Raw genomic sequence first — 17,274 nt, 5'->3', positions numbered from 1 at the left:
GAGCCGTGACCTGTTTTCTCCAGTGGCCGCCTGCTGTTCCCCTTCCTTGCATAGCATGGCAATGATGACTGACACAACGTCCTGAATTCAAAGTGGCTCCGTGTTGTTGAAGTCCGCCGATTGTTCTTTGTGGCGTAACTCCCCCACTCTCCCTGGGCCCTCGTACACTTCTCTCTGTCACAGTCTGTGAATCACTGAAACCAGACAGAATTAATGGAGTCCCCTCCAGTGCCTACCTGTCATCTAATGCTATGCAGGCAATATAGCAAGGCGAGATAATACATATTTATTCTATTGGCTTTCTTTCTTCTCGGTGTAGGCCGCTGCCCGCGCCCTTGAGAGCTTTATATGAGCTATGTGGCTGCAGAAGGGATTCTGCTCGGCTGTAAAATGTTAAATTTTGTAGAGAGCGGAGCTGGCCTTTAATGCGGAACCGCAGGCAGGGAGCAAAATCATTCATAAATGCATAAAGCGAAATGCTGTACCCAGAATTGCTTTCGTGTTCGCATGCAGTGTTCAGAAAAAGAAAAAACTGGTTTAAATTTAAGAAATAATGCTTGTCTTAGAAACTTGTTACCCTGGGATATCACATAGCTTTGCATATAAAACAACTATATCCCTACATTTTCTTTCCCTGTGCTTTGAGAGCTGTTATCCCTGGGCCAGAACAATGTAAATATTCTCTGTTTTTATTCTGCTTTTCTAAAGCCGCATACACACGGGCGGACTTTTCGACCGGACTGGTCCGACGGACTTTCCGACGGACTTTTAACGGACTTTTGACGGACTTCCGACTGACTTTTTAATGAACGGACTTGCCTACACACAATCACACCAAAGTCCGACGGATTTGTACGTGATGACTTACACCAGACTAAAATAAGGAAGTTGATAGCCAGTAGCCAATAGCTGCGCTAGCGTCGTTTTTTGTTCGTCGGACTAGCATACAGACGAGCGGATTTCTGGGTCCGGCAGAGTTACGACGTAAAGATTTGAAGCATGTTCCAAATCTAAAGTCCGTCAGATTTTCGACTGGAAAAGTCCGCTGAAGGTCCGATGAAGCCCACACACGATCGGATTGTCCGCCGAACTCGGTTCGTCGGACCAGTCCGGTCGAAAAGTCCGACCGTGTCGTGTGTATGCTGCATAAGTTTTTGCCTGACTGCAGACAAGGTCTGAACACAGGACATATGCTGCTTTAATTTAGTGTCTTCTCTGCTTAGAGCCAGAAAGGATGCTTTGAGGCCGCACTGCACTCATGTAATCAGAAGAGATTGCAAATTGCTAGAAACAGGCAGCCCCTGCATGAGTTTAGATAAGTTTGCCCATCCTCCCATTTTCCCATGATTTCAGACATGCTGTTCTGTAATGCACCATGCATGGAGTTTGTTAGGGATGGGGAGCAATGTGCAGTTGCCTATATGATGAGATAAGTCATCTCCCACTGATCCAACTGCTATAGATTAATATGTCCCATGATGGAGAGCCACATTCCAAGCGCATACTCCTTATGGTCGCACTCTGATCAGGTCTGAGTAAACACCTAGGCAGTTGTAGCAATGCCCCCGTGGGGCCGCTGAGTGTAGTAGTTCCACCTGTCACCCTGCCCAGCCCTGCATTCACTTGCAGTCACTCCTCACTGAACAATAAACAGTTCATCAGCTTGTTTTTATTGTTTTATTGAGCAGATTTAACTTGGATGGCAAAAATACTTAAATTCATCCACCCATTGGAGTGGAGTGTCAGTAACCGCCCCATGACCCGACTGATGGAGGGAGAACAGGACTGATTTGTCCCAATTAACTCGAACTCCAGAGTATTTCCCAAATTGGTCTATTATCTCAAGGGCTGAGCTAAGGGAGGCACCCGCGTCGGCCAGATACAACAAGGTGTCATCGGCATAAAGCGAGATTTTTTCCTGGACTATCCCAACCTGAAGACCTCGCACTCTCTGATCCTGACGTATCAGGATCGCCAAGAGCTCGATCGCCAGAGCACCCCTGTCTGGTACCCCTGTCTGGTACCCCTATGTAGGCTGAATGGGGCTGACAATAGGCCATTTACTCTAATACGGGCAGTCGGGTTCCTGTAAAGAAGCTGGATCCAGGAGATGAACCTGGGTCCAAATCCAAAGCATTCCAGCACTTCCCAGAGGATGTGCCACTCGACTGAGTCGAATGCCTTTTCGGCATCAAGCGCAGCCACTATTCCTGTGTCGCCCTCTCCAGCCAGATCAACGTGGGTGAACAGCCTGCGGATATTGATGTCTGTTCCTCTGCCTGGTATGAAGCCGGATTGATCCGGATTGATCCGGATGGACCAGGGCTGTAATCACCCCTTTCAACCAAGATTTTGGCCAGCAATTTAGCGTCCACGTCAATCAGGGAGATCGGACAATAGGATTTGCAGAGTTCAGGGTCCTTACCCGGCTTGGGGATAACTACTATCACCGCCTCAGACATGGAAGCCGGCAAGGCCCCCTCTCTCAGCGAGGACAGGAGCATAGAGTGAAATTTGGGTGCTAGTTCCTTGGCATACGTTCTGTAGAACTCAGCCGGAAACCCGTCAGGGCTAGGCGTCTTTCCTGCTTGGAGCGAGGAGATGGCCCATTGGACCTCCTCAAGGGTGATAGAGGAGTCAAGTTGGTCCCTGTAGGTATCAGTCAGGACAGGGAAATCAACATCTGAGAGGTAAATGTGGAGGTCCTCCAAAGAGTAGTCCACTCGAGTGGAGTATAGGTCTGAGTAATAGGACGTGAACCCTTCACTAATTGCTCTAGAGGAAACTTGTCTGACTCCATCTTTGTCAATCAGTGAGGGAGCGCTCATGGAGGCCGACTGTTCTCGGACCAACCATGCCAGTAGTTTAGCCCCTCGCTCACCCTCCTCAAAGATCCTCTGGGATTGCTGCAGTAGTTTTTTTTTGGTCAGTGAGGTGTGGAGCAGCATTACCTCTCTAGTGCACTCCTGAAGTTTAGTATAAAGCTCTGGATCTCGATTCTGAGTGTACTGTCGCTCCAGGGAGGTGGCCCTTTCCTCAGCCTTAACCAAATCTGCTCTATGCTGTCTGCGGACTCCACCAATCAGCGTTTGATATTGACCCCTAGAGGAAGCCTTGAGGGCATCCCACACCACCGCCGCCGGGGCCGACCCAGGGTTCAGTGCCCAATAGGTATTCATTTGTTGACGAAACCCCGCATCCACCCCAGGGTCAGAGATCCAAAATCTCGACAACCTCCACAGTTTATCTGCAGGGGAACCTTCCAGAGACAACTGGAGAAGAAGCGGTGCGTGGTCGGATATTCCCCTTGGCAGGATGGAAATTTGTTGTACCCTGGATAATAGAGGTCTCCCCGCATATATCAAATCTATGCGTGAGAGAGTCCTATGCGTAGCCGAGTGGCAGGTAAAAGACCTATCAGTAGGATGGCGCCATATCCATACGTCTCCCCAAAATGGACAGATCCGACGTGGACTCCCCCAGTGCGTTAAAACGGTCCAACCCAGGATTCGTTGTGTCATGTTGAAATCCCCCATAAGCAACAGATTGTCTGTGCCATAATTAGCAATAAAAGGGCTCAGTTTATGAAGTAACTTAGTCGAGGCAGGAGGAGGTATATAAACACCCACCAACAACAACTCCAAGCATTCCACCATTGCATGTATTATTATGTACCGTCCATCCGGGTCGAGCACCAGCCCCAAGAGCCTAAATGGCAGGGACTTGCGCACTAGGATACTAACCCCCCTGGCAAAATTCAAATAAGTTGAGTGATATAGATGACCAAGAGTCTTCCTTCCAACCAGGTGGGTCTCCTGAAGAACACATATGTGAGGACTATATGTTTTTAGGAACTGGAACACCAGCGACCGCTTCACAGAGGAATTAAGGCCCCTGGTGTTCCACGAGACAATTGTTAGAGATGCCATTCGGTCTTCCAGTACATAAATTTAGGAGATTTTTCAGAGGACAAGCCCAACCCGGATGGAGCGGAAACAAACATCCCTGTTACCTCAAGAGAGTAGCCCTCAGGGGGCGATAAAATTGTAGTTCCATATGTCTGTGTCAGGTATACATACACATCATAATCAGTAAAACAAGAACAAAAATAATAATAACAGAAACAAAACATTCCCCCTCCCTGCCAGCCCCCCCAGAACAGTGGGTGGCATTCCTTCCCAAAAACCCCTCGGCAAACCGCCAAGCCATGGAGGTAAAGTGTGCAAGAGGCTTACTGTACATATGCTTGCTGACCCATAACAGCTAGGGTCTTCCAGATGATAAATGAGATGCCGGTCTCCCAGCAAGCTGGGGGTACAAAACTTAGTGCAGGTATTTAAGTGTTCCTGAGGCTTAGATGAGCTTCTGGCTTAAAACGGTGTTCCCCTTAGATTGCAGATGGAGCAAAAGGGATGAAAAGTGCAGGGGGAGACTATAATAAGTCTCCGGCAACAGGGGAGCACTAGATCATGGGACTCTGATTCTTCCAGGAAACAATTGGGCAGAAGATTCATCGTGCCCTCTGTAAATGTAATGTCAGCAAGGGGGAAACAGAGTCAATCATCAGAGAAAGCCAGAAAGCCACAGATGAATGCATAGCAAAAAAAAAAAAAAAAAAAAAAGGGAAAAAAAAAATTTTTAAATCAAGTGGAGCACAAGCTGTGGAACATATACTTGCTTTATCCTGCTCGGATCGTGTCAAGCCAGGAGGACGCCTCCTCTGGGGATGTGAAGAACCTCACTCGTTCACCATCTTGGACCCGGAGTCTGGCAGGGCACAGCATGCTGTATTTCAGACTTTTGGCGCGAAGACGGGAACATACTTGATCAAACGATTTCCTTTGACGATGTGTCTCAATGGCATAGTCTGGAAATATTAGTATTTTAGCATTTTCATACTTCAGATCTCCTATTCCTCTGGCCTCTCTCAGGACAAGATCTCAATCTCGAAAATTGAGCAATTTAAAAATGAAAGTGTGCGGGGGGGCCCCTGGCGGACCCTTGACTGTGGGAATCCTGTGGGCCCTCTCCACCACAAAATGGGGAGAAAAAGAGGCATGGGGCAGAAGAGACTGCAGCATCTGCTCTGTGAACAGGGTGGTGTCCTTGCCCTCTGCTCCCTCAGGCAGCCCTATAATATGCAGGTTATTGCGTCTGCTGCGATTCTCAGCGTCTTCAGCACGCGACTCGAGATGTTTAACTCTGACTTTTAATGAATGAAGGTCAGCCGTGTGCTCTCTCTGTACATCCTCAGCTGTAGACACACAGTGTTTCACCTCTGTCACCCTGCCCCTGAAAGCATCAATGTCTCTGCTGATAAGGCCCAGCTCTATGTATACACTGTCCATTTTCTCAGTCAAAGCTGTTTTACAGCCATTAATTGCATCAAGGAGTGCTGTGTGTTGTGAAGGGGCTTGTGGAGCAGCAGCCTCGTGATTCATCTCCTCTTCCTGGGATGCCATGATGTGAGGGACAGCTGCGGCCTTCCCTCCAGCGTGGTGTGCAGTCCCGGCTTGTTTGTGGGACTGTCGGCACACTGCTCCCCCCCCCCCCCCGTTTGTAGCCAGGCATGGGCAGAGGGTTCCAGGGACCAAGGCTGAGGGTTTTTCAGCGGCAGATGGATGTCCGGCACCGCGGGAATGGCGGAGAAATGATCCGAACGGCGGAGCGGAGCTAGAACACGTCCGCTCCCGTCGCCATCTTGGACATGCCCCCAACAGTTCAGGATTAGCTATTTTCTGGCAAGGGCCTGCAAGCCCCTTTGGTGTAGCAACCAATAGCATTGAAAAAAAAGAGTCTTTTGTGCTAGCTGCTTTGGTGGACTACTGGTCCCAGTATGTCCTGTGCGAACTCTGCCAAACCTCCTGGCTACAGCAGCCCGACTTCCCTGCCAATAACATCACAGTCTCTCCCTCCGGCTCTACATCCACTCCTGGCATGTCTCTTCCAGATCCTCTGACTGTGCCTGTCACTCACCAAACCACAGATGGATCCCTCCTGATGATTTGCCCGGTAGCGTTCCCCACTGTCCTTTCCTGCTCCTGTTCAGGACACCCCTGATGTGGGTTGTATGAGGGGTTCCAATCCAGCTCCCGAGCCCCATCCCAAGGTCACCACCCACTAGAAAGGAGGCTCCCTCAAAGGCCCTGACAGCCTAACACTACATCACTCAGTTCTTCCACCCAACAACTCCTCCAGCAGACTGACCCTGGGTATATATAGGAGGCCTGCCCCCTGCCAATCCTAGTTGGGGATTGGTCAGGGCTCCCAGATACACCTCATACCACTCCAATCCTCTCTCCCCACCTCTTTTCCAAAACCTTCCGGAAACCAGAGGGAGGCGCCAGAGAGATAATGCCACATGTCAGTCACCTGCTGCTGCTCTAAACCACTCCCAGCCCCACAGATCAAAAACAAACAGTCCTAGCTTTCAGCTAGGCCTGCATAAATTTACCTGCACTGGCCAAAACAAAAAAAAACTAACACTGGCACCTACCTACCTAAGGTAGAGGGTGCTACACTGGAAAAACACTGACTACTGGCTACTCACCAGCCCTCCTGGCTGTCTTCTTCCCTGGAGATTTGCCTGGCAGTGTTCTCCTCCTGCTGTCCTCACACCTGCTCCCATGCCACTGGTCAGGACACCACTGTGTGTCATGCAGTGTGCAGAGGGTCCATCCAGAATTTGTAGTGTTAAAATGTGGTCACACCCCTTTAGCACCCGATAGTTCAAATACATGTACAAGCTATTGGGATTTGAGCACAGGTATATCTTTTCTCTGTTGTAACGCAGGCAGTGACCAGATCTGAACCTAGTAGCTCCCCCCCACCTTGGGTCTTTATGTCCCATGTTGGCATGGTGTCCACCTTAGCGTTTTCAGTGGTAAGACAGTGCAGGACTGGCCAGAAGAGGGATTACGTTGACGCAGTTGGTCAGCCTAAACATGTATTGCAATATATGTAAACTAAAGATCCCTTTTTTTTTCATTGCATAGTTTGTTTGGAAGGGTGTACCAGTGTGCAGAGGGTGCATCCAGAATATGAAGAGGTTCCCTTCCGCACCTGAGCTCCCAGACCCGAGATCACCCCAGACTAGGGGGGTACCCCCAAGGTTCTCTGACAGCCTCCTAACACTCTATCTCCATCTTCTACCAGAACTCTGCTGCCCCAGCTGGGCTGACCCTGAGTATTTGAGGGGGCCTGCCCCCTGCCAACCCATCTGTTGGGGATTGGTCAGGGCCCTCATGAATACTGCAGGCAGCTCCTAACCTCCCTCCCATTCTTCTAGAATCTTCTCCAAGCAGGCAGCCAAGCCTGAACATTTTACCTACACTAACAAAAACCTAACAATTGCTATTCTAGCACACTAGAGGGTGCTACAGTATATTTTTAAATTTGTAGTTATGGTGTCTACAAAGTTCGCTTTTTCTTTGTAAATTTATTCTCATGTACAGTATATATTTGTATCCAACTCTTGGTGTTTTTTTGGGCCAGCTCTCAGGGCATCATGATCAATTGTCTTGAGAGTTTTTTTCCCTGGACTGTTCTTGGGGTTTTTTTTTTTTTTTTTTTTTTTACAAGGTTGTAGGTACGGCATGCAGAATGTGACAACACATGTGCATAGCCAATTTATGCACACATACTAAGACCAAAACCTAGGCCCCTTTCACACGGGCGCCTCCGCTAAGCGGGAATCTGCTTTCCCAGTGGGGGATCTGTCCGATGATCCCCACTGAGCAGGCGGATGAAAGGTCCGTGTCTGCTCCACTATGCAGAACAAACACAGTCCTGCTCTCCTCTATGGGGCAATCGGATGGAAACAGACTGCCTGTCCGCTTCCATCCAATGCAATCTGATCTGATGGATGGGGAATAGGACCACCATCCATCTGTTTTGGCAGACAGGATTGGATCGGATGGCGGCGGGTGTCAGCGGACATGCGTCCGCTGACATCCACCGCTCCATAGAAGAGACCGGAGGGTCCGATCAGGGCCGCATGATAAACTGACAGGCAGACCTGATTGGACCGCCCATGTGAAAGGGGCCTAAGGCCAGTTTAGACAGGAGAAAATTAACCTACCAGCATTTCTTGTTGTGGGTGGGGAAAGAAACCCACACATGCACAGGGATGATGTACAAACTCCATGCAGATAGTGTTCTGGCCAGGAATCAAACCAAGCAACTCATTGTTGAAACTAAGCCACTAAGCAACTGTGCAGCACAGTCCACTGGGTTGGATTACAGGTCACAATGTTGAATTTTAACCGCTTGCCACCCGCCAGCCGTCATATGACGGCCAGGTGGCGCGGCTCTCGTTCTGGGCGGGCGTCATATGACGTCTGTCCATTTAAACAGGGAATGCGTGCAATCGTGTGCGCATCCCTGTACCTTCGGTGGGGGCGTGTCACGGAGACACCACTTGCCACCGATGGGGGGTGAACAGCCATTGGGCATGGCTGTTTACCATGTGACCGGCCGTGATGAAGTCACGGCCCATCACAAATGGTACCGCCCCACTTTATACAGTGCATGCGCACGAGTGCGCTGCGCATGCACGTCGGTGGCAGTGTGTTACCGGGAACACTGCTCGTCACCGACGCTGGTAAACAGCCATTGGCTGGCGGCTGTTTACCACATGATCGGCTGTAATCCTTTCACAGCCGATCACTAAATGTAAACATAGAGCGGTAACGAGGTGTTACCGGGTTCTCCTCATCACACACTGTTCGTGTGTGAGAAGGAGATTGCGGTAACATCTTGATACCGCTTACAGTGTACACCAATCACACTGATTGCCCCCCCAATAAAGAGGTCCTGTCACCACCCATCAAAGTACCTGTCACCACCCATCAAAGTACCTGTTACAGTTCATCTGAGTACCTGAGTACCTGTTACAGTCCATCTGAGTACCTGAGTACTTGTCACAGTCCATCTGAGTACCCGAGTACCTGTCACAGTCCATCCGAGTACCTGTCACAGTCCATCTGAGTACCCGCGTACCTGTCACAGTCCATCTGAGCACCCGAGTACCTGTCACAGTCCATCTGAGTACCTGTCACAGTCCATCTGAGTACCCGAGTACCTGTCACAGTCCATCTGAGTACCTGTCATAGTCCATCTGAGTACCTGTCACAGTCCATCTGAGTACCCGAGTACCTGTCACAGTCCATCTGAGTACCCAAGTACCTGAGTACCTGTCACAGTCCATATGAGTACCCGAGTACCTGTCAAAGTCCATATGTGTACCCGAATACCTGTCAAGTCCATCTAAGTACCCGAGTACCTGTCACAGTTCATCTGAGTAGCTGAATACCTGTCACAGTCCATCTGAGTACCCGAGTACCTGTCACAGTCCATCTGAGTACCCGCGTACCTGTCACAGTCCATCTGAGCACCCGAGTACCTGTCACAGTCCATCTGAGTACCTGTCACAGTCCATCTGAGTACCCGAGTACCTGTCACAGTCCATCTGAGTACCTGTCATAGTCCATCTGAGTACCTGTCACAGTCCATCTGAGTACCCGAGTACCTGTCACAGTCCATCTGAGTACCCAAGTACCTGAGTACCTGTCACAGTCCATATGAGTACCCGAGTACCTGTCAAAGTCCATATGTGTACCCGAATACCTGTCAAGTCCATCTAAGTACCCGAGTACCTGTCACAGTTCATCTGAGTAGCTGAATACCTGTCACAGTCCATCTGAGTACCCGAGTACCTGTCACAGTCTATCTGAGTACCTGAGTAACTGTCACAGTCCATCTGAGTGAGTACCCGTGTACCTGTCACAGTACATATGAGTACCTGTCAGAGTTCATATGAGTACCAGAGTACCTGAGTACCTGTCACAGTTCATCTGAGTACCCAAATACCTGTCACAGTTCATCTGAGTACCCAAGTACCTGAGTACCTGTCACAGTTCATCTGAGTACCCGAGTACCTGTCACAGTTCATCTGAGTACCTGTCACAGTTCATCTGAGTACTCGAGTACCTGTCACAGTTCATCTGATTAACCAAGTACCTGAGTACCTGTCACAGTTCATATAAGTACCGAGTACCTGAGTACCTGTCACTGCCCTTCAGAGTACCCGAATACCAGTCACCAGCCCATCAGAGTACCTGAGTACCTATCTGTAGCCCATCAGAGTACCCGACTACCTGTCACCAGGCCATCAGAGTACCCAAGTACCTGTCACTAGCCCATCAGAGTAACCGAGTCCCTTTCACTAGCCCATCAGAGTACCCGAGTACCTGTCTGCAGCTCATCAAGTTACCCGAGTACCTATCTGCAGCCCATCAGAGTACCTGAGTACCTATCTGCAGCCCATGACTCATAGAATATACGTTGGGGTGTTTGCTTTCCAAAATGGGGTCATTTTGTGGGTAATTCCACTGTCCTGGTGCTCAAGGACCTTCAAAAGTGTGATAGGTCGGAATGAAAGGAGATCTGTAATGCTCCTAGAACGCCTGAAGGTACTACTTCAATGTTGGTCCTCTGTATGTGGCCAGGCTGTGTAAAAGTCTCACACATGTGGTATCGCCATACTCAGGAAGAGTAGCAGAATGTATTATGGGGTGTAATTTTTGTTGTATAAATGCTATGTTTTAAAAATATCTTATAAATTGACAACTTTGTGTAAAAAAAAATGCCACATTTTCCAAAAACTTCTGGAAAAAAATGAACCGTTCAAAAGACTAATTATGCCTCATAGATAATATATTGGGGTGTTTGCTTTCCAAAATGGGGTCGTTTTGTGGGCAATTCCATTGTCCTGGTGCTCCAGGGCCTTCAAAAGTGTAATAGGTGGTTGAGAAATGAGATGTGTCATTTATGCTCGTAGGTGCTACTTCAATGTTGGTCCTCTGTATGTGGCCAGGCTGTGTAAAAGTTTCACACATGTGGTATCGCCATACTTGGGAAGAGTAGCATATTTTGGGGTGTAATGTATTTTATGCATATGCTGTGTGTGAGAAATAAGTGCAGCGCTAAAATTATTAACTAAAAACAATCACTAAATAAAAAAGTTCAATAAAGTTCATATGTTCGTGAAATGAAACACATGTAGATAAAGAGGCACACAGACGTCACTGGTGATAAAGGGTGCTTCATGCAAAAGTTTAAGGTGATCCTTGGTCCGTGCTCACACCATTTGTTTAGCCAAACTGCTCACCTTGCTAAATAGACCCCTGAGCAAACAGGAAGGTCATGAGAGCTTTCACCACCTCTGGTGGTAATGGTAAACTTGTAGATGGAAGCTGGGCACCTCTCGGACTCCGCAGATAAGCCTTGTAACACTCCCGCAGCAACATATAATACAAAGAAAAGATCTAGTGCTCTCTGTATGACTAGTAAAAGGTAACATTTATTAAAAGACGGGTACTCACATAAATAGCACTTAGTCCAAGTGCTAGGATATCAAGCATTAAAAGACTGGTAACAGCAAAGCTGGTAAGGTGGCCGTAGTGACATTAAGATGAACTCCCGCACGCGTATCGTCCATAGGACTTCCTCAGCGATAGTGGAGTATCGAAATGCCACTGTAGTTTAAATAGATAGCCCCTTATCACACTCACCTGTGTAATTAGAGAACGAGCGGTAGGCATCCAATCAGGACGCACCACTCACTAATAGGAAGTGTATATCCAGAAAGGTTGCCATAGCGATCACTAAAGCGCGTCATGCAGCGAGGAACCTGTATGGCAATCCGACTGTGTAATAGAGAGAAACGAGCGGTAAGCGTCCTATCAGAGCGCACCACTCGGACATGGGAGGAATTTGATAGGCTGTATCTCCATAATGGTCATTACGCCGCGACGGCATGACGGCGTGATGGCGGATCACATGACCACGCACCTCAGAAGATACCTCCCACCTCGGAAAGACGTAAACAGAGCTAAGACTTATGACTGGTTTCTATGCATGTGGGCGATGCCCACCATGTAAACAAACCAAGGGCAATATTAAAAAACGTAAAGAGTTTGTAGCCACAGCCACAAAAAAGGTTTATCAAATTAGGGATTTCATTACATGTTCGACATCAGGAGTCGTTTATATCATGGAATGCGAATGTGGCCTACAATATGTGGGTAGAACATCCAGGTCCCTTCATATTCGTATTGGTGAACATATCACCAATATTAAGAAGGGCCTGGATTCTCACAACGTTTCCAAACATTTTAAACTCTTTCACAAACGCAGCCCTGTTAAACTTAAGTTTTGGGGAGTGGAAAAAGTAACGCCCCATTGGAGGGGCGGCAATTTCATAAGACAATTGAGCCGCCGTGAGTCTTTCTGGATATATGAAACACATGTGGGAGTACCTACGGGGCTCAATGTCGAGTTTGATTTGAATTGTTTTATTTCTGACCGTTAGTTTTTTTTTTTTTTTTTTTTTTTTTTTTATGTCTTAGGAGAATTTTTTTATGTCTTAGGAGAATTATTCAATTGGTGTCTGTTATATTTGGGAGATTGTAAAAGGTGGCCGTAGTGACTAATTAAGATTAATTTAAAATAGTTTTTTACTATTTTTAGTAATATTTTTTTAGGATGTCCTTTATTGGACACCTGTTTAGGTTTTTCATCCGGTTACATCTTTTAAATATTGTGTGCATTTCTGATGCCGGATGTGGGGTCAGCATTGGTGACTACAGACCATGTAGGCATTAACATTAACCTTTTATTTTTAGGGAACCTTAGTCCAGGCTGGTTCCCAGGAGACTCCTCTTTATTATGTAGGGTGGGTACCGATAAGCCTGTTATGTTATAAATTCATCTTTGAACGATATTTGGTCTCCAGCAGTGATGTGGTGTGCACCCAGCCCACTTATTTTTGGCTGCTGTGACAACCACACACGCTGGAGGCTGTATGTTTACTCCGCCTCTGGGAAGGCGGTATAATGTGAGGATGACTGGCGTGAGTGTTGCCGCTTTGCGGACGTAACGCCGGATCACCATGGTTACAGGTAAACATATCTTAGCTCTGTTTACGTCTTTCCGAGGTGGGAGGTATCTTCTGAGGTGCGTGGTCATGTGATCCGCCGTCACGCCGTCATGCCGTCGCGCCGTAATGACCATTATGGAGATACAGCCTATCAAATTCCTCCCATGTCCGAGTGGTGCGCTCTGATAGGACGCTTACCGCTCGTTTCTCTCTATTACACAGTCGGATTGCCATACAGGTTCCTCGCTGCATGACGCGCTTTAGTGATCGCTATGGCAACCTTTCTGGATATACACTTCCTATTAGTGAGTGGTGCGTCCTGATTGGATGCCTACCGCTCGTTCTCTAATTACACAGGTGAGTGTGATAAGGGGCTATCTATTTAAACTACAGTGGCATTTCGATACTCCACTATCGCTGAGGAAGTCCTATGGACGATACGCGTGCGGGAGTTCATCTTAATGTCACTACGGCCACCTTACCAGCTTTGCTGTTACCAGTCTTTTAATGCTTGATATCCTAGCACTTGGACTAAGTGCTATTTATGTGAGTACCCGTCTTTTAATAAATGTTACCTTTTACAAGTCATACAGAGAGCACTAGATCTTTTCTTTGTATTATATGTTGCTGCGGGAGTGTTACAAGGCTTATCTGCGGAGTCCGAGAGGTGCCCAGCTTCCATCTACAAGTTTACCATTACCACCAGAGGTGGTGAAAGCTCTCATGACCTTCCTGTTTGCTCAGGGGTCTATTTAGCAAGGTGAGCAGTTTGGCTAAACAAATGGTGTGAGCACGGACCAAGGATCACCTTAAACTTTTGCATGAAGCACCCTTTATCACCAGTGACGTCTGTGTGCCTCTTTATCTACATGTGTTTCATTTCACGAACATATGAACTTTATTGAACTTTTTTATTTAGTGATTGTTTTTAGTTAATAATTTTAGCGCTGCACTTATTAATTTACACAGTTCTAAAGGGTTTATATATTTGCCTTTAGTGTTCAGCTGCTGTGAGTAGTCATTGAGTTTTTGCGCTGACTGTTTGTTTCTGATTGGTGTGTGAGAAATAACCTGATAATATGACAATTTTGTTAAAAAAAAAAAATCTTAATTTTGCAAAGAATTGTGGGAAAAAATTTCAAGTTAAAAAACTCACCATTCTACTTAATACCTTGGAATGTCTACTTTCTAAAAAGAGGTCATTTGGGGGGTATTTGTACTTTCCTGACTTGTTCGTGTCTCAAGAAATGAGATTCACCTGATGTACTGATGTGATCAATTTTCAGTGATGGGCACCATAGTTTGTAGACTCTATAACTTTTACAAAGACCAAATAATATACACTAATTTGGGTTATTTTTACCAAAGATATGTAGCGGTACAAATTTTGGCCAAAATTTATGAGGAAAAATTACTGATTAGCAAAATTTTATGACAGAAACAAAGAAAAAGGCATTTTTCTCATAAAATTTACTTTTTTTATTTATAGCACAAAAAATAAAAAACTCACTAGTAAAAACCACCAAAAGAAAGCTCTATTTGTGTGAAAAAAAAGGACACAAATTTCATATGGGTACAGTGTTGCATGACTGAGTAATTGTCATTCAAATTGTGAGAGCGCTGAAAGCTGAAAATTGGTCTGGTCAGGAAAGGGGTGTAAGTGCCCTGTATTGAGGTGGTTAAAAGCACATAAAACATTTAGATGCAAATAGATTAGTGGCATTTGTGGAATTAAAGCATTTAAACTTAAAGTTTCTTAAATTCTTTTCAATTTTCATATTTCCTGTTCATAGAATCAAAAAAGAAGAAAAAGGAAGGGAAGAAGCAAGACAAGATGGTAGACTGAACAAGAAGAAGAAGCCCAGAAAAGGACACACGACCTCTGAGGGGCGCACCTGAGCCCACTGCAAAGTGGCTTAACAAACTGTCTACCTGTAGTAGAGGAAGGGAAGAGGGGAACATACTCTGTACAATTTAGTCTATTACTCGGTGGTGGGAGAATTTTCTTTTAAACCATAACACATTGTAAGGGGATGATATTAGATGTGTGTATATAGAGGAAAGGGGCTTAGAATTTTTTTTCTTGTTTTGTAGGTGGGTATGGGGTATATATTATACCGTATTATTTCTATTAATACTACATCCCAGACAAGCAAGACCTTCTAGTGGCTGTGGAACTACACATCCCAGCATACCTATAGACCATATTGGGATTTGTATATTCTCAGCAGCTAGACAGCCACAAGTTGCCTCTCTTGGGATATTCTACAAGGATTTAACCTTTGCGCCATCTAATAAAATTATTATTTAATACTGACTAATAAAAGCAAAAAAAGCCAAAATAGAAAATAAAATGACAGTTGATTGTGCGTTTACATGACTTGTATAGTTGTAACCAATGCAAAATAATTCATTTTAAAAAATGTTTAAAGAGGAAATTGTAGAGTTCAAGAGTTGTTTTTAGCCCTAAATAGAGCAGAGAAGGTCTAGAACCTTTGTCAGTTTTATTTAAGATGCTTCTGAGATTATTCAGAATTAATTGACAGGTGCATTTGACCTGCAGTTGAGTTCCTTCGGGCCTGCAGTGATCAGCTCCAAGTGGGTTTTGAATTTCCATAGACTTGTACAGGGATGCAAAACCCATTTGAAGTGAACAAAAGCCTGTCTACAAAGGCCCTTCTGCTGTTTCTGTCTCTTTAGTAAGTTTTCCCCTCACTTCCTGTCCTGTCACTGTGACAGGAAGTTAGAATAATCTTTCCACTGGGGACATAGACAGTTATAGAATTGCTGTTTTTTGCTGCTAACTGGGTCTCCATTAGCAAGATTTTATCACTTCCTGTTGGGTCATTGGGACAGGAAATGACTTCTCCAGCGGGGACACAGAAAGGAATAATAATCCGATAGAAATCTCAAACTTTCCTCAAGTCTATCTAAATCTATAGAAAGACTGGTTGGGCTCCTATCAAACGATTATATATTCTGTTTTACTCACTAATTGTATTAACTTTGCATTTCTATGTTTCTCTTGATGGTTAGCATGATTCTCTGCTACTAAGGTCTTTGCTGTACTGCTTGGCAGATAATGGGATTAAAGTATAACTCCACCCAAAACATTTTTCTTGCCTTTATGGTAGATTGAAACCGATTTTTAGTGCTCTTAGGTATTGCTGCCCCTGACCCTGGTGAGGGAATCATCAGCCAGTCTCTACCATTCTCCACTTTATAGGCCATTCTTGTAGCCATATGGAATTCATTATAGAGCCAGCTCCTTCATGCTTAATGGAAGATTGTCCATGGGAATATATGGGGTAAGCATAGGTGTGTACAGCTGTTGCATTATGGTGTGCACCCCAATGCTCAAACACACATGTGTGTGTGTGTATGTTTATTTAGATATGCACACAGGCATGCACACTCTTATAGATAATATTGTTTATAAATAAATATATATATATTTTTTAAATGTATTAAAACATGGTGTCAGTAGAGCAGGCTAGTGTCAGCAGGGGGAATCTGTGCCACATGGGGTGATTAGGGTGTGCCCAGGCACAGCTGGCACACCCTGTGCGTACGCCTATGGGAGTAAGTACTACAGCACTCTTGGAACTGATAAAGTTGCTTGACTTAGCAATAAAAAAAAATCTTTATCATTACAGAACAAGCCCAGTTGAATGTAGATTTCTGCCCTGTCTGACCTGACATGCTGTCTGCCAGCTTCTAATGCCGCGTACACACGATCGGAAATTCAGCCAGCAAAAGACAGATGAGAGCTTTTGGTCGGAAAATGCGACCGTGTGTATGCTCCATCAGACTTTTGTTGGCCCAATTCCAGCCAGCAAAAGATTGAGAGCATGTTCTCAATTTTTCGATCGGAAAAAGTTCCTATCCGAAAATGCGATCGTCTGTAGCAATTCCGACGCGCAAAATTGCTACACATACTCGGAAACAGTTCGACGCATGCTCGGAAGCATTGAACTTCATTTTCTCGGCTCGATGTAGTGTTGTACGTCACCGCGTTCTTGACAGTCGAAAGTTCAGCGGACTTTTATGTGACCGTGTGTATGCAAGGCGAGCTTGAGCGGAATCCCGTCGGAAAAGCCATCATATCTTTTTCCGAAGAGAAGTCCAATCGTGTATATGCGGCATAAGGGTGCAATCAGCAACAAGTAATGGAAACTGTACAGTACAGTAGTTATGAGGGATGCGAGCTAACACCATGCTGCTTGATACTTTTGAACACACTCAGGGGCTAGGATGGTTCTCTTCATGAGATTAGCAAAGCACCAGTTCTCGGAAGGCCCATTGGCATTGTCACATTGCATGGCAATGCACCT

At 46.0% G+C, this 17,274-nt stretch overlaps 1 protein-coding gene across 2 annotated transcripts in view; it reads left to right on the top strand.

The window, feature by feature from the left end:
• Positions 1 to 16,051, top strand: part of PTN (pleiotrophin) — a 148,752-nt gene extending 132,701 nt beyond the window's left edge. For both annotated transcript variants that reach the window (XM_073621809.1, XM_073621810.1), the window contains exon 5: positions 14,734 to 16,051. In XM_073621809.1, coding sequence (XP_073477910.1) covers positions 14,734 to 14,786 — 53 coding nt within the window. In that variant the 3' untranslated portion in view covers positions 14,787 to 16,051. The remainder of the gene's footprint in view (positions 1 to 14,733) is intronic.
• Positions 16,052 to 17,274: the final 1,223 nt, after the last annotated feature.

The sequence above is a fragment of the Aquarana catesbeiana genome, linkage group LG03 (assembly GCF_042186555.1).
Source record: "Aquarana catesbeiana isolate 2022-GZ linkage group LG03, ASM4218655v1, whole genome shotgun sequence".
Lineage (NCBI taxonomy): Eukaryota > Metazoa > Chordata > Amphibia > Anura > Ranidae > Aquarana > Aquarana catesbeiana.
Note: the sequence above shows the minus strand (reverse complement) of the source record. Positions and strands in the feature narration are given on the sequence as shown.